The sequence below is a fragment of the Periophthalmus magnuspinnatus genome, chromosome 3, assembly GCF_009829125.3.
Source record: "Periophthalmus magnuspinnatus isolate fPerMag1 chromosome 3, fPerMag1.2.pri, whole genome shotgun sequence".
NCBI classification, from domain to species: Eukaryota; Metazoa; Chordata; class Actinopteri; order Gobiiformes; family Gobiidae; genus Periophthalmus; species Periophthalmus magnuspinnatus.
Window position 1 is genome coordinate 29,528,255 of NC_047128.1, and position 25,516 is coordinate 29,553,770.

The 25,516-nt window shown below is 38.5% G+C and overlaps 1 protein-coding gene across 1 annotated transcript in view; it reads right to left on the reverse strand.

Annotated features, from left to right (window-relative positions):
* Positions 1-25,516, reverse strand: part of LOC117392261 (MAM domain-containing glycosylphosphatidylinositol anchor protein 1) — a 133,184-nt gene that overhangs the window by 81,226 nt on the left and 26,442 nt on the right. Inside the window, exon 3 of the mRNA XM_033990315.2 lies at positions 16,130-16,269. Within this exon, the coding sequence (XP_033846206.1) occupies positions 16,130-16,269 (140 nt within the window). The remainder of the gene's footprint in view (positions 1-16,129; positions 16,270-25,516) is intronic.

Below are 25,516 nucleotides of genomic sequence, written 5' to 3' on the forward strand. Positions count from 1 at the left end.
CAAGCACATGAACATAATTTATTTGAAAATTGTGATATTTATATCAGGGAGAACATTGAGTGTACTTTACCAATGTCAGGAGGATATGCAAATTGATATACACAAAGGTTTTACCGTGCTGATCCCCAAAAAGGAGGTTCAACAAAAATGTAAAAGCACTCAACATAATTAGTCTTCTGATTAAAAAAACAAGTGCATGTCCCATCACTACATTAAAATACATCAATTAGTTTGGGGATTTTAAAAGTTTTCTTGAGTAGATTTTTTTTTCGGAGGCTGGATGGGTACCTTTTGAAGGTTGCGGCCCATGTGAACTATTGTTGCGAATACCGCAGGTTTATTTCGGCAAATTAATTAAAACAAAGTGTAAATGCTTACCTCTCTCAAGAGCACTAGTTGCAGACTACTTGAAAAAAATGAAGTACTTTCTTATAAATTAATCTAGGATTCTTTTGCAAACGTGCTGTAACCTTGAGCAACAGGAGGTTTATTCCCATGGTAATTCTATAAAAGCCTGTCAAAAACTACTTTTAATTTAATTTGCATGTTCTCTCAAGTATGCATTAAAACACAGAAGTGATTTCCCCACAAAGCAAAGCACTAAATTACATCATGTATTAAGCTAAATTGTGAAATGCGTTGCCAGAGTTAACAGCCAAAGAGAGCTGCAGCCCTCCATGTCCACATTACGCCGCAAATTAAGAGATCCGGTGATAACAAGGCAGTCTGTCAGACCAGACAAGAAAAGCGTCACTTCACAGGTCATTAAATTGTCAGGTCAAAATTACAAATGCAGTTATGTCTCCTTTTTATCCTGGAGATAAAATCTTTGCATGGACGAGCTCAAGTTAATGACACTAAAGCGAATCACATGCCCACCATTAATAGGACTTTTGACAAACTCTATATGGCTTTTCCACGCTTCAATTATCCAGTCACGAGGAGGCACACACTACTCTGGTTTTGCCGAGCACAAACACGCACTTGAAATGCTCATTTGGTCGTTCTGGCTCTTGTTGTGCGCTTGTGTAGCCTTGGTGATGGGTGTATGTGTGTATAATGTCCATTAATCCCTATTAACCCTTGTGTCTGATATCAAATCACATCCCGCGGAGGAGGCCAGTGTGCATAATGAGCCAAAGCCACAGATATGGCATATATGCAAATGTTTGGCGTTTACGATTACGCTTCAGTCTGGTATCATGTTGGTGAGGTTATCAGGCTGCACACTCACTAAGTGTGTGTTTGTTAGAAAGCAGGTATGGATTAGCGGATTAGCCTGTGTAAATGTTCCATGTCTGTTTATTCAGCTTGTGTTTGTGGGAGGGATTTGGTCGAGGCGCGATGCCATTGATCAAACCAAGCCAAGGTGAGCAATGAACCACATCACTGTCTTTCCATGCTTCAGTGACTCTGGAGAGCTTATGTATGTGAGGTGTGTTTTAGTGAAAAGTGAGCAACTCCTCTTTAACAAGGATTACAATGCAAGCACAAATCTTACAAATGAGCGGTCATGAAATTGTATTAGTTCACAATGATAACCTCTCCACCTCAAAAGCCTGCTTTAAAACATTTTGTTCTGCCAATGGTTTCTCAATTTTGAGTTTGTATGATTACTGAAAAAGCTTTGTCCTTGAATTCAAAGGAGGCTCCAATACTTTGTGTACACAATAGGAAGAGTCTAATAGAAAAAAAAAAAACTTGCAGTGCAGTGTCCTTATTATTTACTTGAAATACAGAAGCCATTAACATTAATTTATGAAATAATTTGCCATGCCTTTAAACAACATTTAATCTAAAAAATAAAACTAACTTCAAACAAGATGATGTAAAGAATTCTCAGATTCTATGTACTTCAAACAGAAGTGCATAGTTGCCATGGAAAACACTGGTGTATTCAGTACAGTAAAGTCCCTTCCTGGTCTGTCTCATTGTGGCCATCTTTTTGAACCAGCCACAATGAGCTGAGTCCAATCTAAGGGCTCACGGATCACCTTTGACACACACTGCGTTACAACCCATTTTTGTCAGGCTCACGGGTGGTCCACTTTTTGCAAGATTAGAAAATGTATTTCCATGAATGCAGTAGCCACAATAACAACAGATAAGCATCCACTGAACAAAGATCTTGAAACACACAAGTCTAGTCTGAAAGGTTTGAATTACAGGATGATAGAGTAGGTAATCTTGTAGTGAAAAGACTGACACACTTAAATTGTCTCCAGGAAGTGTCTAAAAACAGTTGTCTGTAAAAGCATGATTGCTATGGAAAGAGAATAAGAGTAAAGTGAAGCGCCACACAATGTTGGCACACAGCCTGCTCAGAGTACTGTAGCTATAAGAATAGTGACAAAGGGAATACGCCGGTTTGAGGAAATGTGGGTAAAGGGCACTGCACTAGGTAAAAATAATCTTATATGTATGAGGCGAAAATATACAGATTTATGTTTTGAAGGGAAGAATAAGAGGGAATGATATATGCGGTATTGCTGGCAGAAGTGTGACGGGATAGAGGGAACAGAGCATTGAGCTGGAGGTGCCTCGCTGAGAAGAAGTCGAATACACAGAAGAAGATATTGCCTCTAAAGGTGAATATTGTGACACCAGGAGCTAGAAGCATCAGCTGAAATACTATACCATGACCTCTCCACACTCTCAATAGATGCACTTTACTTTTCATCCACTTTAATCGCTCTGTATATTCCTCAGTTTCACTTCTATGAGCTATTTTCTGTCCACTGCCATCTTTATTTTATTAGACAGAGCAGAAAATCTAAACTGTTGACATCAAAATCAGCCCTGCATGCGTTTGTTGAGTCAGTGTTGATAATAACAGGGCTTACATTTGCTTAGAAGTGGAATATGAAAGGGAAATGTTTGGTCCTCCCCTGGGACGCAGTGTGACATAAAGCGTAGCGAGTTTTGCTCAGTGAGAGAACGCTCAGAGCTGGTCTAGTTTCAACACAAGAGGAGGGGGAATGTAGAACAGGCATGCCGGGAAAGTTATTATGGACGTTGATACTGCAGAGTTTGGAAAATTTGCTTTCATTATGCGGTTATGAAGGAGTGCACTTGTGTCTATTAGTGGCCGCGTGCTGCATCTGTATTACTGGAAATTACATTCACATTACAGCAGGTCCAAAGGCCATTCAGGTAAACAAATATAGAAATTTAATCGGTAGTCTCCAGTGTTGAGGTTATTGCTTTGGCCTGTATGTTCCAAAGAGTGGCATTAAGCGCAGTTAGTATTTATTTAATTACAAGTTTATAATGCGCAAAAATACCTTGAATGACATGCATCTTTTCCATGAGACTGTCACTGTTACTTGATAGATAGATAGATAGATAGATAGATAGATAGATAGATAGATAGATAGATAGATAGATACGTTTAATGCCATATTGCGGAACATTACTGATAAAGCAATATCATCTTTATGGAGTTAAGCAGGTGGTATAACTTTCAGCTGAAAAGTTATGCAGTAGCACACTTAAGATATGATTGAAATTAGGCGAGTTGCTAATTTCTAAATTGCATATTAGGCTTGGAATAGAGTTTTACGCAATAATACTTTTTCATAGACAAAATAAAGGGTGTTATTTCTGTTGTAGTCCAAAAAATGAAATATGTTAAGCCTAGATCTGTCATGATAATTACTATATTGACTTATCATTCAATACAGGATGGTACTTTTTCTTTGTACTAGTGGGAAAATGTTATTTTTTTCTGAACTAGGGTGAGATTTGAGCTGTACAAGGTTAAATAATGAACTTATCTCATTATAGATGCAAACAAACTACTAAAGTGTTGTGTTTTTTTGATAATTTTGTACATTTAGAATTGTTTTTGGGGGATGGTTTGGCTTTTTGGTTTGGTTTCAATATAATCATTTATCGTCTATATTTACTTTATAGCGATATATCCAACTTTTTGTTATCGTGACAAGCGTAGTTAAGCTTGCATTTTGTTTTCCCGTAACATCCCACTACACACTGCAGACTAGTAAGACCTGTTTGAGCGATATCTAACCAGCACAGAGTGGCCCTTGTCAAAGCCAGTCTCTCCCGTCCATGTTTAAAACAGGCTCACTTACTTATACTGCGTGATGTATTCCACCCACAGCAAGTGCCATAGCATAATATAATCAATGTTATTCATCTCACCTTCGCTTGTCACAACATTACAAAATGTGAAATCACGGTGGCTACAATACTGTCACGTCTTTATCGTTCTTTTAAAACACTGCCATTTGCCTTCATTGTGCATTAGTCAAAACACTCATTTATCAGCACATCTTTACATTTCATTTAACACTTAAAACTTTCTGTTCAGTTAATGGTGTTAAAAGTCAAAAAAGTATATTATTTGGAAAGTTTTATTAAAGCACGAGAAACCATCCACTAAACTATTTCAGATTTTAATCAAATCCCTTAATCAAATCAGCTTCTGAATAATAAGTTCTTTTGTAATTTTTATTTTATTTTTTTTACAAATAATAAAGTATTTCTAGTTTCACTGTACCTAAAGCAGGTAAAATAGTATTTAATACATTTATCTAACTAATTCGTAGCTCTCACAAAACCTTGGCACATAGTATTCACCAGGTCTGTCACCATAATTGCAATATCGACTTATCGTTCAATATATGAAAGCTGGAACTGTATTTTTTGGGGATCAATGTTTACCATGTCTACTTTTTCTCTGCACTACGGAGAAATTTTTGGGGTTTTTTTTACCAATATGATAAGATTTAAGCCATAAAAGCTTGAATTTATATGCAAAGTGTTTCATTCTGCTGTTTATTTATTGCAGCTCATCATGATTTTTTGAAAATATTGTAGATTTAGAATATTTTTTTTCTGGTACAGTATAAATCTTCTCTTTGTTTATTGAGTCAGTGACATAAGTGAGTTTCAATATTATCGTTTATCGTCTATATTTACTTCAGCAATGCACCGCACTTCGAAATATGTTATTGCGACAGTCCTAGTATTCTAAGGTAAGATCACAGCTTTAGAACAGATTTTCTGAATGCAAAGAGAAGCAGGGCTGGACCACCATCCCACGGCCAATCCTCTCTCTGATTTAACCATAAAGAACTGCTTTTACAATATACTGTATAAGGAGGGAAATAAGTACATTTACTGGGGTACTCCATCTAAAGGACACGCCTAAATGTCCATTGTAGTGTATTGTTCAGGTTTGTTATTATTAATGTTTGTAGAATACATATTAATTAATAAGCCAGTATTAATCATATAGAGTCGGATGCTATCGCTGCCTATAGACTCACGGTTGCAGATTTTTCATTACCGTAAATCCCCAACCAGTGCATCATGTAAATTCAAAGGGCATCTCAAAGCAGAGGCATGGGACTCCAAGGACTGAGCACATTATAGACCAGTATAGCTCACCTAGACTTTTTTCCTTTTTTTAGCCATAAAAATCATGTTAAAGGAAGTATCAGCATGTACTTTTGCCTTTTTTCACACAGCTACCTCTATTTTACACCTCTATCCATCCTTATTTTTCCTCTAATGCATCAAATAACTGACTGGGACAATCCCGGCGGCACCTGCGCTCTGATTGGTCATCTTCGAGGGACAACGTAAGCACATTACCGTAATGACAGTAACATATTTAATGAGCCACATGCCTCTGCATTGAGATCCCGTTTGAATTTACATGATCGCACAGTTGGTTGCGGAGTTACGGTAATGGAAAGTCCGCAACCACACGTCTTTCGGTGGCAATAGGATCCGACACTATAGGGTTAAAAGCCATGTGTGTGTTAATGAGCCATGTTTGTATGTTATAAACCATATAAATGTCAGTAATGTCTTTTAAATGCTTAATCGCTTATAACAAATTCATAAATATAATAGTTTTCTACTGTCACAAATTCTGAAGCGTTCCCAATAAATGTACAGACTACAAAATGCTCTGTCACAACTGCTTAAGAAAGGAAACATAATACAGCATTTACAGCAATTGGTTGGATGTTTTCTGTGAATGTAAGAATGGCGCCGCTTTTGCCCGTAGGTTAAAGTGCTGCCCCGCCATGTGTTGCTGTCCCTGTGTGTCCCTGTTCCTCTGTGTGCATGTGTCCCAGGCTGGAGTGCGCCTGTCTCTCTCTCTTAACTCTCTTTACTCTTTGCCTCTGTCTCTGCGTCTCTGAACAAACCGCCCCCCCACCCCGCTCCCTTCCCCTCTCAGTGCTGCCTCTCCACGACCTGTCTGTGAGCCTGAGAGCGACACATCACAACAGGACGGAGCAGACACGGTCCAATGGCTGCCGGAGCCCTCTGCCCCGCTGTCCAAACTGCACACTGTCAGCACTGCACAACACAATGTCAGGGACTGTGTGGAGTTAGCAGTTTAGCCCAGGAAGTAAGATGCTGAGGATGTTTACATCTTCTGTTAATGTGTCACTAATATTCAAGAGGACAACTGTAACAAGAATATGAATAAATTGGTATATAATGGTATGAGTTCAAGTTTAAAACAGATATTACAAGTAAAAACGGTAAATACCATACCATTATTTATTTATTTATTTTTATTCAATTATCATTTATTTTGTCAGGAAAGTTCCATTGAGATATAATGGGCTCTGTGCACAACAGCGCCCGGCACGTCACTGTTAGCATCACTACTTCCTGTTCTATTGTATCTCTATGAGGTTTTTGCTGAGTCATGCTAAAATGAATAAAAGGCCATGCACAGGGAGCTGCAGCTGGATGTCAGCGACAAATGTTAAAAACTAAACAAATAAAATGAATACATGACCGGAGGACACTTTTGTCTTTAGAAAGAGGGATGTTTCTGTCTGAATGCTAATGCTAATACTAATTTTGCGGCATACTAAATATTTAAACAGCACCACAAACTGTGGTGAAGTATTCTACATGCAAAAATAACTGGGTAGTCTTTATTTTACCTTATGTCAATAGTTGTTTATTTTAATAAAAGTGACTGTTAGCTCTGAGACACAGTGAGCTAGCTAGTGTGCTACTATCAAGCCCCGGGGCCTAAACATGGCTGCACATTGAAGTCAATGGGCCGTGCTCAATGGCGCATGTCTTAAGTTTAGCCTTTAGCGGCTAGGTACATCCGGTCCTGCCCTCCCCATCGACCATGCACAGTTCAGCTCCCCCCATGAGACTTTGCATGAAAACAGCGAGCGGAGCGAAGTAGGCAAGGTAATAATAAATAATAAATAAATTATAAATTATGATGTTTATACTTCCAGGTGCTTCTGAGTCATGTTCTAAACCTGTAGTTTGTTCACGACAGTCGGGCTCGGTCACATCGCTCACATGCTCGTTCATGTCGTACCACATGACTCGCTCTAACCAATCAGCACTTGAGCTTAGCTAGAGCAGTCATAGAGCGGAGCTGAAGCCAACGATTAAAAAAAAAAATGTGTTTTAAGATAACAGATGGATTTTGAGCTGAGAAAAAGTGAATGATATGAAAATAGGTAAAAATCACCACAAAATTGGACCTATGTGAGAGCTGTAGATGCCCCATCAGCCGAACATGAGCAGTTTGTGATTACATTGCACACTATGAGAAAAATCCTTTCTCGGCAGGAGGGATTTTTTTCGTTGTGGTACCAATGAGTGGCCACTAACCCAACTTGAAACAGTTAAAAGCTAGCAATACCCCATCCAGTTATTTTAATAGACCCATGGCTGCTATGCACAGCGCCTATTATAGCAAGAAGAAGATATAAAATGGTAAATGGTCACATTTTTATATAGCATTTTTCCACCTTCAAGGCACTCAAAGCGCTTTACATCAAGGAACCCCTCACTCATTCTCACACACATTCATACACCAGTGTACACAGACACTGCTTTCAAAACACAATTAAAAGTTTGCATATTAATTTTGCATATTAATTCAGATTCCCCCTCTCCATCCATCTGTTTTTGTTCCTGCAGTACAATGTGTTCTAGTGAATCGTTGTAGTTGCCTATAGTTAAACATGCATGTGTCCTTGTCTTTGTTTCCTTCAGGGATGCCTTTTGTATTTTTTTGAGATCTATGAAAACACTGAGACATGCCTTCTCCAATCCTTCTCCCTCTTGATGTGAAGTCGGCATTATACAGTGCTTTATCCATCCAAATGGCTCACTTACCATCAATAGGCTTAAGATGGTAATCCTGTTATCAGCGAATAGTACTTGGCACCCACACAGTCAGCTCTCAGTCATGCACACAACACAAACGAACCCAGGATACAACACATAGAGAAAAATCATCAACAAAACACTACTTTTCCACACAAACAAAATATGACTGATTAGATGAAGAGCGGATGACATACAGTACATTGCATATTGCTCGGAAATAGCCTTGTAATTATCTGTCAGTGTGAGAACAGATGGGTCTATCAATTATGCAGTGGTAAGAAGACAAAAAGTAGGCACACATGTAAAAGCATTTCAATCATTAACACAGGGCTGCTGCTACTGCTGCTGCTGCGTACAGTGGGTCAGACAGGTTCAAGCACACGGGAATGAAAGGAATAGGTCATGAACACTTCTACTGAGAACAAATCCAAATTTCAGCGGACACCAAAAAATAGTTGACATTTATAATCTATTCTTCTTTCATGTTGAAAAGACCAGTTCTTAAACATGTGAATAAAAATGCTCAAGTCCTGGATGGTCGTCATAAGGTCTACATGTATTTTACACTGCAATGAAGAGCAGCTCAAGTCAAACAGTGGCTATGTTTACGTGTACAAAAAAATCTGATCATTATCTGATTTCTCAAGTTATCAGATTATTGCAATGTAATTCGATACACTAATGTGGTGAAGACAAAAATGAGAGAAAACTGCTAATGGCTGATCTTGCAAGTACAACAGTCACTCCTAAAACCAGGTGTTTTTGATAATCACGCTGTGCTACTATCAAATTACTTGTCAAACACACGGCTCCTTTTTACTCAGAGGAAGGATTTCGTTAACATTGCCAAGAATTTGCAATCCTACAATTTCTCTATTAATTTAAAAGTCAATTATTTTCAGCCTACGCCAAGCAGTCTTTGATTATTTGAATTTCCCCTGAATTGTAGCACAGCCGAAGCGCCGTTGTCACTGACCTGTTTTCCTTTCTGAAGAGGAGTGTGCAGCCTCTTGCAGCCGTCAGAACAGAGATCACACAGTGAAAGTTCAATAAAACTGACTCATTGATATTGAAGCCGCTATCCCTCTCCCTAACCTTGTCATACAATATGAATGCCTTTATCGCTCCCTCTGTCTGTGTAATATAAGAGCACTGATAGAGTTACAGGACCAGGTCATCAGCCCTATAATAATCATATTACTGTCATGATGCAGGATTCAGTGTGTACTTCAGTGTTACCTGAACAAATAGGCCTCCATCATGTCATGTATTGTTGATATATATATATAAAAAAAAAAAAAAAATTCTGTTAGAAAAAGGTTTTTAATATATGCAATGCCAATCCAATGATCTTTCCTTATTACCATTGTGTTAATACAAAGTCATTGGCAGAACATATCTACACAATTCACACAAAGTGCATGTGTTAACAGAGGGGCTGAAGAGAGAGTCCTTAAAGTGAGCAATGTGGGTAATCTGAGCTCCCATTCCTGTACAACAGAAGATCTGCTGAGCTGATTGTCGTGGAGAGGAGGGGAAAACCAACTTATTTTGTGTTGCCAACTATGTCTGAACAATTTATTACATAAAGGTCACTGACATTGGCATTGTGTGTAATGCTCTTCATCACAATGATAAAGATTAACTGTAAAGATAAGGTAGAGTCTGCTATGTTTGTTTTGCATTATTCATGGGCTTCAACTATATATTATTGTTTTATTAATTTCTTCAAAAATCCAACTTTATTTTTAGACCTAACTCACTGTATGCGTTACCACGACACCAGACACTCCAAAGTCACTCCACACACTCCAGTATATTCTCAAGTATACTGGCTTTAATATAGTGTTTCAGATTCGTTTTCTCTATATATGTCGTCATTAGATTTTGTTTTTCTGCCGTTTTCCCTCGGTGTCTCTCAAGTGTTCAAGGACACAATACAGAGGGAAGGGAGGCACATTCTCTGATAGATCTCTCAAGTATTTTGTCTAGTGCTTCACATTGAGTTGAACTGAAGTGAGACAAAAGGCGACGGTCTGTTCTGTTTACGTGTCGGACAAGTGATTGCTCTGAAAAGGTTGGAATTAAGTGGAACCCTTAAACACCTTTTAAAGAAATAGTCTCTTCCTCAAGCTACTTTTGCACTTCGATATGAAGTTTTGTACCTTTTAGAAAATCATTACAAAACCTTAGCCTTGTAAACGTTCTTTTTAGATATAACTGAACCAAACTTGGTTGAGTATATATTGTATACACCATTCACGCAAACTAGTACTGAGCAAAAATAATAATACAACAAATACTTACTCCACCCCGCCCACTTTTTGCCTGTGCTTTCGTTGTGTTGGCACTCCCAGTTTAGCGGAAATCCCATTCATTTCAATGGAGAATTTAAGAAAAGATTCACCACTAAAATATTATAGTTATGTGATTTGTGTAAAAGTAAAGTGATTTGTGTAAAATGTTCTTTTGTAGTCCATATAACTTGCTGTCAAGATCAGCAGCCTCATGCAAAACAATGGAATAAGTTGAACATAGACTTGTATCTATCAAAAGTCCACCAACAGACAAAACTCGAACTTCCAAATAAGTCCTGTATGTTAAGTTCTAGTCACTTTCTGATTCAGATTTCTTTAACAAAATAATAATAATAACTACCAGGAATAGTCTGCTGTTAGCCTTTCAATGCTTGCTCTTAGCTTGAACTGTTTTCTTTCTGTGGATGACTGTGGTTCTGAATTATTGGTGCTATCTTTTTTAGATCTTGAGGAGCAAGGTCAAATCTCCTGACTAAAATGCATATAGCAGATGTTTGATGTGCTTCTCGCATACCTCTGTCAACATATGTCCCCGTCTCCTTTATCATGTCCTCTTTAGCTATTTTTATCCTACCTGCTGTGCTGCCTTCATTCCTCTGCCAACTTTGATTACCTGCAGGAAAACTCTTTAGGGGAATGACAAACAGTTTAGCTTGGGGATGGACTTCTGCATGCTTTGTACACGCCCATATTACAGGTGCAGAGGTCAAAACTCTGACCTTGTTTGCATCCAAGCCACTGCCACCCGATCAGCCTCGCTTTCAGTCAGGCTATCGATCGATCCACTCTCCCCTCAAGGACGGAAATCCAAAACCATATTCCAGACCGCAGCTCTCATCTGCCCCCACCAGCTCCTCCTCCCCCTTGTGCTCCAGCTCTTTACTTTTCCCTTGTATGGCCCTCTCCAATGGAATTCATCACACACAAACTGGTCTCAAGGTTGCAATGACCAGCAGAGCCATGAATAAATAATAAGGAGGTAGGAATCACTTTCAGAAAAACCATTTACTCCCCTATTGTGTTCTTGGAGTGTGTGGGACTGTGTGTGTGTTTGGAAAAAGGGAGCGTTTTGTTAACTAAAAGCCCACAGTGTCTAGAGTTAACTTGAAAGATCCTACATGCTCCTTCTAAGTCACCTCTAGCACTTTTTGCCTTCCGTGTAGCTCTTGTCAAGGTTCACTTCGCTAATGCTTTTTGTGAGAGTGTTTTGGGTATTTTTGGAGACTACAAACTCCCAAAGCAGACACATGAAAATTCACACTTCACACACAGTGGATATATGCTACTGTAACTCAGGATGTGTTCACACTTGTGTTCACACAATATTTGCTGGGACTGAACCTGGACTACATCAGGACTAAATTAGAACAGGACCAAAGTAAACCTACAGCATCATTAAGCTGGGTTAAAAAACAGGACCAAGCCTCACTCCCATGAAACTATACTTACAAGACCCGTGTTTATCAGTAGTCCTATGTACAGCTGCAGCAATTGTTACTGTAGTTTAGGCAGGAGCTCAGCAAAAACTGTGTGCAGATTTCTTTGTGTTATGTAAATTTTATTAATTCAACAATATTATTGCAGTGCTTTTTCTCTATTTTTAATTCCAAATCAGACAACACTGGGCCAATTATTTGTGATTTGCTTTATTTCAGTTCAAGCTTGGAAAAAAAACAACAACTTCAAATTAGGGATAGACAAACAGATTGGCAGATATTTGAGATGTAGTGTACTTTTGCAGAGAACATTTATTTTTAATTTAACCTTATTAAATATGTATGTATGTAAGATATGTATCATATAATTTACGGATGAAAATATTTAGTACAAAGAAAATATATTATCCCTATAGATGAGTCAGTGTCAGAGCTTCCTCCAATCCAATCACAGCTACAAAAGGTAAACAATCAGTCTCTATAAAGGATCGGACCAATCCTCAGTCAGACACATTTTGGCTAAAGCTGTTATTTATGTGTCTGGCTTCACAAGGATAAACTGGTTTGGGAGACGCACATTAAACTTTTGAAACATTACATTAAAAAGTCACAAACACTATAAATGTCTTAGATGCCAATCTCTAATGCATAAAATCATCGCCATTCACAGCTCATGCATCATATTCCTATGATCTTAAATATACCCAATGTAGGACAACTTACTCACAAGCTAGACACAGATTTTAAAAATGTGTTTAAAACATATGTGGTTCATAAAGTATGCAGTTGTGAATGTTTTTAAGACTCTGTGTGGCCTTCACAGTGTGTGTTAATCAATATTTGTAATAAAGCGTAAGCTACATATAGGAGCTTGTATTGTTTGTGTAATGGGTAGAGTGAGTGTTAGGAGGACACTGGTGCCAAACTGGAGTACATGTATAAATAATAAGGCAGCAGGCAGAAGACTAAACCTCCAGAGTGCATGCCAACACCTTCAGGCCAATAGTAAGTTCTCTGACAGGGAGGAAAATAAGACAAAGTTCAGTTTGTCTCCTAACTGAATATATTAGAACGCTCAAATGAGCACAATGTTTCAAACTTTGTTAAACTGGCACAATTTCATCAAAATTTGATCAAAATCTGCTACGAAGGAGTTAATGCAATCACAGCCAACACAATGAAATTGGTTCTTTCTCTTTAAGTTCCTCTGCCAAAGTGGACTACCAAAGTGTATACTCTATTTTTAGACTAGGTTCCCTTCCATAACATCCATATGTATGAGAGTGACTAGGCTGACAAACCAGACTCACATTCTCATTTTATTCCATACATGCATAACAGTATTTGACTATCCTAAAATTATTGATAAATACTTTATTTGCACAGTTTATTTCAATATATTATAGACATCTTATCAATCCTGGCATGACCCTGTTTTTGAGAGGGGCAAGATCTTTCCCCCATCTCATTGTTTTCAAAGCTGCCAGGCTCAGATTTGTCCTTGTGAAAAGCCTGAATGACAAAAGGAGGTATATGTGCCGAAGTGGAGGGTGAGATGTGGGCACTCAGATCAGGTTATCAATACTGCCATGTAGCACAGTGGAAACTCAATCCTCCCAATGAGACCAGAGCACTGCAGCCGGCCTCAGCCCCATATACTCACACAGAGGTCACAGCCCACTCAGTCTCCCACTCCCACTCTACTATAGGTTTGGTGTATAATAAGTCATCAAATGGCAGGACTGTGTAGGAAAATGTACTAATTTGACACCTTGGTTTCAGGTATTGGTTAGGGTATAATTGAGTTGGATAGTGGATAGCATTCTTGAAATCCATTACATCCACTTTCACTATTGTAAAAGCTGCTATTGCTAACATCACTTTGGCCATGACCCAAAGATGGATCCTTTTATTTAAAAATATCATAAACCATAAAAATATGGATTGTTACCATAACAGCAATGACAGCTCAGTGGTATAAATTAGGAATGTGGTGTGAAACCAAAAGTTCAGGGATCAAACTAAAATAACAGAACATTTGATAAGTTCTCAGTGTACTGTGCCAAATGAGGATACACATACTGTAGGTAAGTTATGCATAAATAATGTGTTAATGGAATTTACTTGAAGCCATATTTTAATGTCAAAATACATTTACAGAACAGAGACTCAAGAGGAGCAACACGAACAGCACATTTGGCCCAAGGCACTTTACGCCATTGTGAACATTTGTTTTACATTCTATAATGTCTTATGATATTGTTATTATATTGTTATTTCAAATATACGCTGCTCTTGAACAAGCCAGCACTGGACATCCTTGTTATTTTGGACTGCTCTACAGGGCAAAAAACAAGTTTGCTTTTAATATTGCAGACAAATAAATGAACCGTTTGTTTTCTATTTTCAGAGTGTCTGAGTCTAGTGTAAGTTATTTTCAGGTCATGTCATTCATTCTAATCAAAACGGACGAGAAAAAAAATATTCAAAATAACAATAGTCAATATAGCCATAAAGCTGAGTGCTCTAGACATTGTAGCGCTGTTTTATTCATGTTGACATGATGCCAGTGGACATGCTCCCACCACGAACACTGCTTTTCTCACCTCACACACGTTTACACAAATACACACAGAACTACACACACACACTCTGTCAAGCTCCTCAGTACATTTTACATCAGATGGACAAACACAAGAGACACAAGAGCCAAGAAACCATTTCTTAAAGGGGCCCGCATTATGAAACTGCCTTTTACTGTCTTGTACTACATTTTTTCTTCTTAAACTATGTTATAATATTGTAAACTCATCACGCACATATCTGGAGTTGTGTTCTGTTTTAATTTACACACGGTTTAACGATGCTGAATATTTATTTCATCTCCCTGTTTCAGAATACGGCCTACATCAGCTCATTTCAATGCATGATCTTAGGGTTCACTAATTTGCATATTGATATCCTTGCCTATGAATTTTCTTACACAAAACTTGCATTTATGAAAATCCAATATTGATTTAAGTTCCTAGACAAATACATGACTGAGACTGAACAGTGAAATCAAACACAAACAGAACTAATGACCTGTGAATGCAGCACAGCTCACAGTCCACGGAGCCCAACATACAACACGCACACTCCTCCATTCTTCTCTGTGATGTGCATCTGAGAGTAACACTTCATTTTGTCAAATTTAAAAAGGTGTTCATGCATTATAACAACACCACTCATGTGTTAGGTCCTGCGGCTCTGCCATAGAGGTGAGAGAGGAGTAAAAGCAGAGGAGCTGTCTCACAGCAGCAGCCACAATCTATGGGAGATGAGCCGACAGGCATCAGTCACTCTCATCAAAACAATATTGATTCTATAGGATTTCTAATTCCTGCTATTTCTGTTTATTCTTTATCATCTTTGCCTCTTACATGGCAATAAACTGCACCTTATTGACTCTTGTTGTAAAACTCTATATAGTCTAGCCACAGTTACAGCATAATATATACATAGACACAGTGGACACTATTGAGACGCACAGCAAAAAAGCACAGTATCACAAACAGGCAGTATCTCTCCCAACATTCAACATTTTTATTCAGGTTTAGAAATGTACACAAGCGAGCTTGAAGGGATTATAAGAATTTTATGAAAATTTAGGGTATTCATGGGGTCACAACAAGCAGCTACACTTTCCTGCCTAACATGAGTAGTGATATGTTTTAACACTAAAGTTAACACCTCCATTTACTTTGATTCAAGGCAGATATTAAAGCAGCACAATACATTTCAATTAAATTGAAATTGCTATTTGAGTTGCCACAATGGTCAAATCACGAAGGCCACAGTAATTTAAAAAAAAAAAAGAATGTCCTCTACAAAGAACAAAATATTCTGTCTTTATAAAAAACATTGTTGTACATGTTTTGAAATGCATGTCATTCTTCAGTTTTCTCTCATGTTAATGCTTCTGGAGCTACAATGTGCATTTGTGTCTGAACAGAATCGATTGGACATATATTGCAAATCTAATTGTAAAAAATCAGAAAACTGAAAAAAATTAAAACACTATTTCCAAAATAGTGCAGCCCATGTAGATATTACCCTGGACTCTCCATGGTGCATATCCAAACAACACCTTTGTGAAGTGTAGTTCTAAATATTATTAGTATTTCAGGAAGGTTGCCTTTTACCCATTTGTGGTTGTGTATTGGTGCATGTAGGTGGCAGGGCTGAGCTCACCTGTGGCCGCGGGTGTCCTTTGACTATGCACTGAAGCACTAGTGTGTCTCCTTCTTTGATGGTGTAGATCCTCTCACTGATGTTATCATCCTTGACGTTACAAGCTGCGCCTGAGTGCACGATCTGGGCATTGGCAGGGGCTGAAACACAGACACAGGTAGCCATGAGAACAGGCCAGAGACAGAGGCAGAATACATTATATATTTAATAAGGCGATTCTCCAGGTAACATCAGACGGTTTGCATCATTTAGCCTTCAGTCTCCACATCACACCGAATACAGTAAATGTTCGACTGTACTGCTCCAAATAGATGATGTAAGTTCCCGGAGCAGATACCTGAGAATCTCTATGTCCTCATCTGACATCATCTGCCACTGGATCCCTTTCTGTTTTTGGGAAGTGAGACATTCAAAAAGAAAGGCAAATGCCACAGGGCTCACCTCAGGCTCACCTCGGGACATCGGGTCAAAGATATAGCCTGACAAAAAACAAGTTTGGATACAAATTTTGGCTTGGCTTATTTAACATCTGTACTCGTTTCTACATTGACAATATTAGAAACTTTATCTTGTATCCTGTAAAGAGAGCGTTCTTCTCATGTTGATATGCAGTATACTATACATATAAGGTCATGATGGTGGTGAGGGGGGAAATCGTCAGGACAATACTGTCAGTGTGAGCAACCATGAATGAAACACCAACAGGAGTTCAACTTCAGTATTGACAGTATCAACATTTTTTAGATTCACATTTCAAACACACGGTGCTGCTGAAGATGTTTCTTGTGGAGAAAGTGCAAATGCAGATTGTGTGGGCTACAGACTTTGTGGAAGATGACATTAAAAAGTATTATTCCTAATAGCACATGCTAATAATAGAATACTATTGTCATTAACATTAACAACTGAACTGGCACAATAAAATGAGAACAGAAATTCAATAAACTATTTATGATGGCATATTAAAGATCAGGTGTGCAGTGCACCTTTTTAATATCCTGGTTCGTTTCTTTTTACAGGAGGTCCTAAAACTGAGGTCCAAACTAGACGGCTGAAGAAGAAATAACATGTACATTTATTATAATGGTTAATTATAAAACAGTTTTATTTTTCTTTATAAGACACAAGTTTTTCAAGTAGAGGATTGCTGAGACAAAATAGTTTGGAACTACTGACCCAAGGCTACGCAGTTTTTACACAATAATTCAATGACACACAGTACTTCAAAGCATCATGAAAGAGAAGTGCAGCAGCAGTATTGTGTACACATCCACAAGACTGACCCTGTGCTAGCATGCACGCTATTGCAGTCGCAGATGGCTTGACCTGCTTCTCCACTGAGACGAACCATACCAAAGAGGAGGGGGAGGTAGAGAGGCCTGTCTAACCTCCTAAGAAATGTGCCAGGGTATGGAATGCAGTGATGGGATTAGCATTGATTTACAACAACAAATCTGCACCATGTTCCACAACTGTTTTCACCCAGCGGACACATGAGGAGTGGGCTGCCTGGTCACCTTAGACTGGAGCACACACTGCGGCGCCAAGCACATTCACTCACAGGAAATACATGTCAAAAAGGAGGAACAGGATGTGATTGTGTCTCTGCATGTTTCCGTATGTGGGACAAGTGTAAAACAGCTCTAAGGTTTGGGGACGCGGTGAGTCTGCCTGTCCACTGTCATTTGTATGTTTGAATACCTTGCTTCCTCATCCAAGAGACAGTTCAAAGAAAGAAATGTGAAATATGTTACGCGCCATGAAAAATCCTGGTAAAATGTAAGAAACATAATAATGTGCGAATAAAGTATTTGTCAAAAGAGTCGTTAAAAGTGACAAACTTGATTCGCTTGTGAGTTTGATGTTTTCTTCCTGTTTTGGGGAACAGCTCAGTCAATCATTTTGAGTTAATATTCTTCCAGGCCATACATTAGGTTGACAAAAACACAACACAAAATGCCATTTCTGTGAAACCTTCAACGTTACAAGTAAAGAGTTTTGGAAAACATGCTGGTGAATTTGGATGCCTTTACTTACTGAAAAATAGTAAACATGAATAATAGTTTCTAATAGTATGTGAGTCATAAAATATTACAGCATAAGAATATAAATAACTACCGTGGTCAATGTGCAGGTGCAGGCTTTACGTTAACTGGATAACTTTTAATTTAAGTCTGACTATATAATAATTCTAGCTGGAACCATCATATTACTTATCAGTACTTTCTATAATATTTGTCTTGCTCATACATACACACAAACAAACACAAAAACTTGTCTATGCAGTATTTATTATTGATGGCATCAGTTTATTCCTTGCAAAATTAATGTCATACTTGGAGCGTGTGGATATTAAAATGGGATTATATTCTAAAAGTTGTAATTTTGTTTGAGACTGTGTTTATACATGTGAGGAAATAACTACGCTCTTACAGCAGCCCCCACTGAGAAGAAGATGCTGCGCTGTATAAACCACATGGAGCAGATCCAGAGCTGTGCAGCGCTAACTCGTGCAGACGCAGAGCTGATATAAATGGTGAATAATTGTGTGCTTACAGCTTATTGGCGTGTCTGCATTAGTTTGGCTCTCCAGAGAGGGGGACGTTGGACAGTGCGCCTCCTCTGTCTGCTCTTGCCTGAGGCGCCCTGTGCTCCTTCTACTGTCTGTTCGACTGAGGCGGAGAGAGGTGAGAAGAAAGGAAGAACCAAGATCCAAACCAAGAAGGGAGAGAGAGAGAGAGATGCCACAGGACATGCAGATTCAAAGCAAGGTAAATGTGGTAAAAGTGTCGAAAAGTGCAACTGGGGATTATCAAGTCAGTAAACAGGTCAAGTAGAAATGGTGGCATTACAAAACTCTGGGAATTTTGAAAAGGGATATATAGCTACAATTGCAGTTGACTGACAGGTAGCCACTGGAGAGGAAGGTGGGTTTTAACAAGAGCAAAGAGAAGCAAAACCAATGAATGATGCAAACAACGCAACAGTTTCCACATTATTACACTACAGAGGAATACGCCCGGCCAGGAGGATCCCACCAGCAACAACAACAACTACAAAGAAGGTAAGCAAGGCACATGCAAACAAGCTGCAGAAATACGGCTGTAAAAATATTTAAAAAGTTTAAACTGGACTTACAACAGGGGAATCTGACTGGTTTGGGCAGATCAAGCACAAAAAATAATATAATTGTATTGTATATATGTGTGTGTGTGTGTGTGTGTATAATTCTATACTACAGAACATTCCATCATTCCATGCAAAGCAAAGACATCACCATGACAGCAGAAATGTGACACATTATGCCTTTAATGTGTAATAATGATTGGGCAAAAACCCTTAAAATAAAAGCAGACTTTGTTGAAATAAAATGAAGGGCATGTAAAAGTCTGCATGTCTCTGCACCGATCTCTCTGCGTCACAGCTCCATTTTTGTCAGTCGGTGTAAAGTCTGCTCATCACTCATAGCAGCCTCTGCCCGGACACCAATCTATCTGACTGTGACAATTCATTGATCACTGGAAGATGCTGATTGAAAGTGTTGTCTATGCATTATTGGAAACTTTCTGAAACATTCGATGAGCATTAGTCCTAAGTGAAACATAACTATCGGCAAATGCCCAGACTGATTAATTGATTTGTCACCGTCCGCCATGTTTGTTTTTGTTCAAGAGGCAGGACATCTCTCACTAAAACTAATGGTGAGACTCGAAAGCGGGTGTCAGAATGCACCCATAGTTTGACAGAGTGCTCACTGCCATGCGTGTGATTCTGTGGCATAATGTGCATGTGTCACTGTACCGTGCTTGGTTTAATTCTATACAGTATGTAGCCAGAGGAACTGTGCACAGAATCGGGGTTCCAGTCAAATATGGACTCACGCAGGACAAGATTGATATGCGTAGTTACTTTATCGGAGCTGCTCATGCATGCTGATGAGGCCTGTCTCAATCCACTTCATTCACAAGAGACCATTTAAGCTTCGGCTCTCTTGCTGCCATCCCGACAAGACAAAAAGTGTGGAAAAATCAAGGCATGGAAAAAAATCTGTCCTTATCCATTAAATGCAATATAGAAGGAAGTGTGGACCCTGCAACACACTAACAGCTCTCACAAACACACGCACGTTATGACCAAACTCTGACCAGTTTGTCCCCGCATAGATTTATCCAGAGTTTGTGCAGAAACAGACAGGGCAGAGGAGATCAAATGGTGCATGTCATGACCCTATTCTTTTCATTTTGGCTTGATAGGAGCTCCAGATATCAAAAACATGTTCCAAGTATTGATTTTAGTTTTGACCCTAGTATTATATGGCAGATTTTTTTCTTTTTTTAATAAAAGCACTGACCTTTTGTAACCTTTTGACTGCAATCATGTTGAAGTTGCTGTCTCTATGAAATGATTAAATAAACTGCACCAGTAAGTAAAACATTGTCTCATTTCGAAATGTTATTGAAAATACAAGTTGTTTCTATGGTTTTGAAAGCAGTAATAAACTTGCAAGTGCTTCATCTCTTGTTCGAGTCTAATTTCATTTAGGCTTCAGAGCTACTTCTGTGTTACTTGCTTGAGGCAGAGTTAAATGGTAATAAGGAACAGAAAATGGAAAAAAGGCAGGCTGATTTCCATGCACGCTAATGTCCTCTTAATAGACTTAACAACAAGAGTGCTTTGTAACACCAGCCCAATTACAAGCCAGCGTATCTATAGTCTTAAGTAAAATGGAGCAGATTGGGACAGGAAGGGCATCTGATTTAGAACAAGGCAAACATCTATATTGGTAGATGGTTTGCCGGAGAACTATTTGACAAATAAAGATGATTCGTTTCAGGGAAGAAAAGGGCTAACATCGGCATTCTCTAGTAAATAATACCTGAAGCTTTGAAACTTCGGCTGAAAATAACTGTATGATAATAAAGGACATGCAGCTCTGAAGGGCACAGTACGGAGATGTGAAAGGTTTGGGTACAGGCTGTAATGAAATGTGTGAAGAGAGTAAATTTAAAGTTGAAGTTAGATGGGAAAGTTTGTTTTTGTCAGTTTTACACTGCTCATTCTGCCTGCTCCACTGGACTGTGAACTTCTATGTGACTTTTTGCCTCTGACATGTTGTAAGAGCACAGTCTGTTCCAATTATAGGCTATGTCATATTTGAAATTTGGAAAAACTTCATAGCTGACACGTGACCATACCAGCGTGCACCGTCCTCCATAAATTTAGTGTCACGGTTATCATGAGCAAGATAAGATTAACGACTATATCACGACAATTATTAAAGCTACTGACAGTTTAAGTAATTATAATTTTAATATTATGAATAGGCTCCATATTTAAACAACTGTTACAGCACTGTACTTTGTTATAAGTGACAACAAGACATTTGCGTTCATGTCTGTGTACATTATGTTTTTTAAAGATTATTATTATATAGTAAAAGATATCCCTATTATTGTTCTGTTGGTTAAAATCAAAACAAAATTAAAGCGGCTTTGTTTTTTTGGCAACGTTAATTAAAAGTAAAATTCCTCATTCTAGGAACTTATTTACAAATAATATAGTCAGAATTTGTTTCATTGGCAATTTCTATCCATTGCAATTAACAGTTTAAAGCTAAATAATATTTCTTTTGAATGGTAAAAAGTCCTCAAAATGTTGCGTAAAAGCTGAAACGGTGTTGATATTCTGAAACATGGAGAGTTTGAATTTAAAACCAAACTTAACTATCACATTTTCGTGTTATAGTCTGTTTACTTCCGTGTGTTTTGCTGAGCTGTTTGGAGCATAACACCACAGGCAACATAAATATTGGTGAAAGTGTTGTTTTATAGTTATTCAATATTTCACTGCATTTTGAAGTTCAACAATCTGTGCGTGAACTAAATGGGAAACCCTGTGAACAGCGTTTTAATGTGGAGGCATGCGTCTTCACGAGGCTCATTATGAAGTGAAAGATCTTTGTAAATTATTTGTAGCAGGCGGAGAAATGTGGGCATTTCCAATTCAGAGCAACACTGCATGGGTTTGTTTAGCTATAACTCAAACTCTAAGTGCTGTCTGTAATCTATACTTTTCACTCCCAAATCTCCCACGGCCAAACACAGCCACTGTTACAAGTGAGACAGAATGAGACAGAGACAGAGGAGCAAACATCTGTTCAGTTTAAGAATTACACAAAGCTCTCTCTTATTTAGTGTCTCCGTGTGTGTCCTCCTCCAGCGGACAGAACGCCCTCCACACCACCTCAGGTATAACATATGGTGAGTGAGCCAGTGCTTTTACATTCAAGCCGCATGGATTTGATGATGAGAGACAAGCAGGGCTCCCTCCGGTTTGTATTCTGATTACACACTGATGATAATGTAGAAATCACACGCAACAAAGGACGGACATGAGGTAGACTATCCTAAATTGATCCACTTAAACCAATTTAGATGTAAAACTCTTGTGTGCTGATCTTTACATTGCAAATTACAAAATTATTGGATAAAACCTCCAAGACTACTCCAATTACACAGCGAGATCAAATATATACGCAAACCAACCACAAGGGATAAGAAAAGAAGCATTTTGTTTGCTACAGTAAACCAAACTTTGAGATCCTTAATGTTTCTTTTGCACACACTGCGCAACTACAACAGAGTACACATTAGAGATGCTAAAAACACTGTAACTAATCTCTAAAGCCGACTTTCAGACTCTCCTACTGGGAAAATATAGTGTTACTTATTGCGCAGCTGTACCATGACCACAACACAGTACAAGCCTATTCATGCCCCTCCACAGCCACAGCTACAGAAACACTTGACACGGGCACAGCTTGTAGGAAACCCAGTGTGTTTGTGTGTGCATGTGGGGAGCGCACCTGTGACTCCTGTGTGAAACATTTCCTTGGAAACCACAACCAAGAGGTCAGTAATGCACACTGTCCGAAGTCAGACTAGGTGAAACGGAAGAGGAGGGGAGAGAGGGGAAAGAAATGGTAAAATAAAAAGGTCAAATTGAACACTGGAGATGGGGGAGGGGGGCTGATGGAGTGATGAAGAGTGAGACAGACACTAGCGGAGCGTAGACACAAGAACAGTGACATTATATACTCCATCCCCTTAAACGTGCGCACCAATAAAGCGGTGAAAATTGAAAATCCAAATTGATTGATTGAGAGGAAGCGGAAAAGTAACAGAGATGCTGAGGCAGACGGAAAAGCAGGAGACCAGGACAGATGAAGAAAGGTGCTGAACGGAGAGCTTCTAACAAGAGAGATGTGTAAATCAAAGAAGCACATAGAGCAGATTAAAGATATTAGAAGCTGCTGGGAGTGAAGAACTGATGACAAGACAGGGGAAAAAATGAGGTGGAAGAAATGATTTGAAATGAACCAGTGACTTCAAATGATATCAAAGTGTCAAAATGTATGATGTGTAATGTACATCCAAATAATCTAAACAAAAAATATAAGCAATGATGTAGGTAAATGATCAAGTGTAAATCTTTAATCTGAACATGTAAAAACAGCCTGCACTGCTCTTGGGCATCACATACATGTAGCTTATTAATAACCACGTCACTGTTTTAAATGGGAAGATGCTCACATATTTTATTGACGTCTTCTGTTTGAATATGTACAGGTGAAAGTCCTTAAGTGTGTGTACTCAGGTTAAAAACCTAAAGTGAAGCTGAGGGCTTAGAGTATGATAAACGATGAGTTGTGGGCCTGCCCTGGACAAGCCCTGAGTGTAACAGAGCAGCAGGCTGCATGCTAAAGCTGACAGGGACAGCTGGCCCGGGATAACCTGGATACACCACAAGGTTCAGGTGCCAAATGACCGCTCTGACAAATATAAGCTTTGATATATATATAAGCCAAGCCTGAACCATTACCTTTACACACGCAGTACAATTTATGATCAAATCTATTCAAATCGAATTCATTAGAATAAAATCAAGCAGATATTAAATACAGACTCAAGTTATACATCCAAGTCCAAAGTGTGTGGCAGACTTGAATCGTGAGCTTTGGTGTTCTGTTGTCTATAGAGTTTGTTGTTATTGTTTACCTTAGGGGTGAATTCACACTTGCACAATCATGAAAAACACATCAAAACTGTGACTAAACCTGGAGTAAATAAGAACTAAACCAGGATTAGATGGGGACCAAATCAAGTATACAAACAGTACATAGTCGAATTGGTCCCAAACCAGGACCAAAGCAAAACAAGTGTGAAAGTATCCTAGTCACACAAGTAATGATTAGAAACTTAAAATACTTCTGTCACTCACTCTGGAAGATGAAAATACAGTGATATCACTGACATTCTCTAGAGAAGTATCATATAATGTTTCTTTTAGTTCACACTGCTTCACACTTTTACGGATCGTGGTGAGAACAAAGCAAACTCCTGAGAAACTCTCACAATTATAAAACATTATTATCACTTCTTAAGATAAACTATTAACACAGTTGGCAACATGGCCTATTCAAAGACCAAAGGGACTTACACTTTTAGCCACATTTTGTGACGGAGGTATAATAATATAAAGATATAAGAAACGCACATATGAACATCACATCGCCTTTTTTTCTCCTTTACTTGTAACCTAGCAACCTGAGACAGACCATCTCCCACAACACAGGACAAGTCTCCTCCTAAAGCACATATCAGATCTCTTTGAATGCTATAAATGGCACACTTATTCATGAAACTAGTCATTCAGTACTCAGAACTCATTAAAGCAAAGGTCAATTTTCATTTTCATTTGATTCTAGATGAATTTTAATACAGAAATCTCAGCTAATACTTAGTTTTATTCCAGAAAGAAAGGATGACCTCCCTTTTACACCTTTAATACACGAGTAACAACAAACAACATATTCATAAAAATGACAAAGGTTTTAGTAAAATGTTGCAATGACGCTTTCCACAAATTGTGCCCAGATTAGCAGTCTGCTCTGTAACTGAGGAGAGGAAGGCAGACAATGACTCATCAACAATGTGTTATTTTACATCAGATAAATTATTAACAAGCAGCTGAGGAGAGAGGAAAAGCACAGAGGACAGTAAAGTGAAAGACAATGTGAAAAGGAGCAAAAACACACACACACAAGAGCACACAAATACAGGTGATGATCCAGTGACAAGAACCAAAAAGCGAATCACAATATGTAAAAATTATTATTATGTATTATGTTCAACTGAACCAGGCCAAAACGTTCTCAATAAAATCCTAAATCTTGACAGCAGAACAGACGGTGCTACTGCAAAGCTACAGTAAGTTCAAATGGATCTTGGTAAACTGCATTTTAGGAGTATGCATCTCTAAGAGGATTCTTTACACACTTAAATAAGCCTACACATTTAACGCCTTGTTTCACACCAAAATTCAACT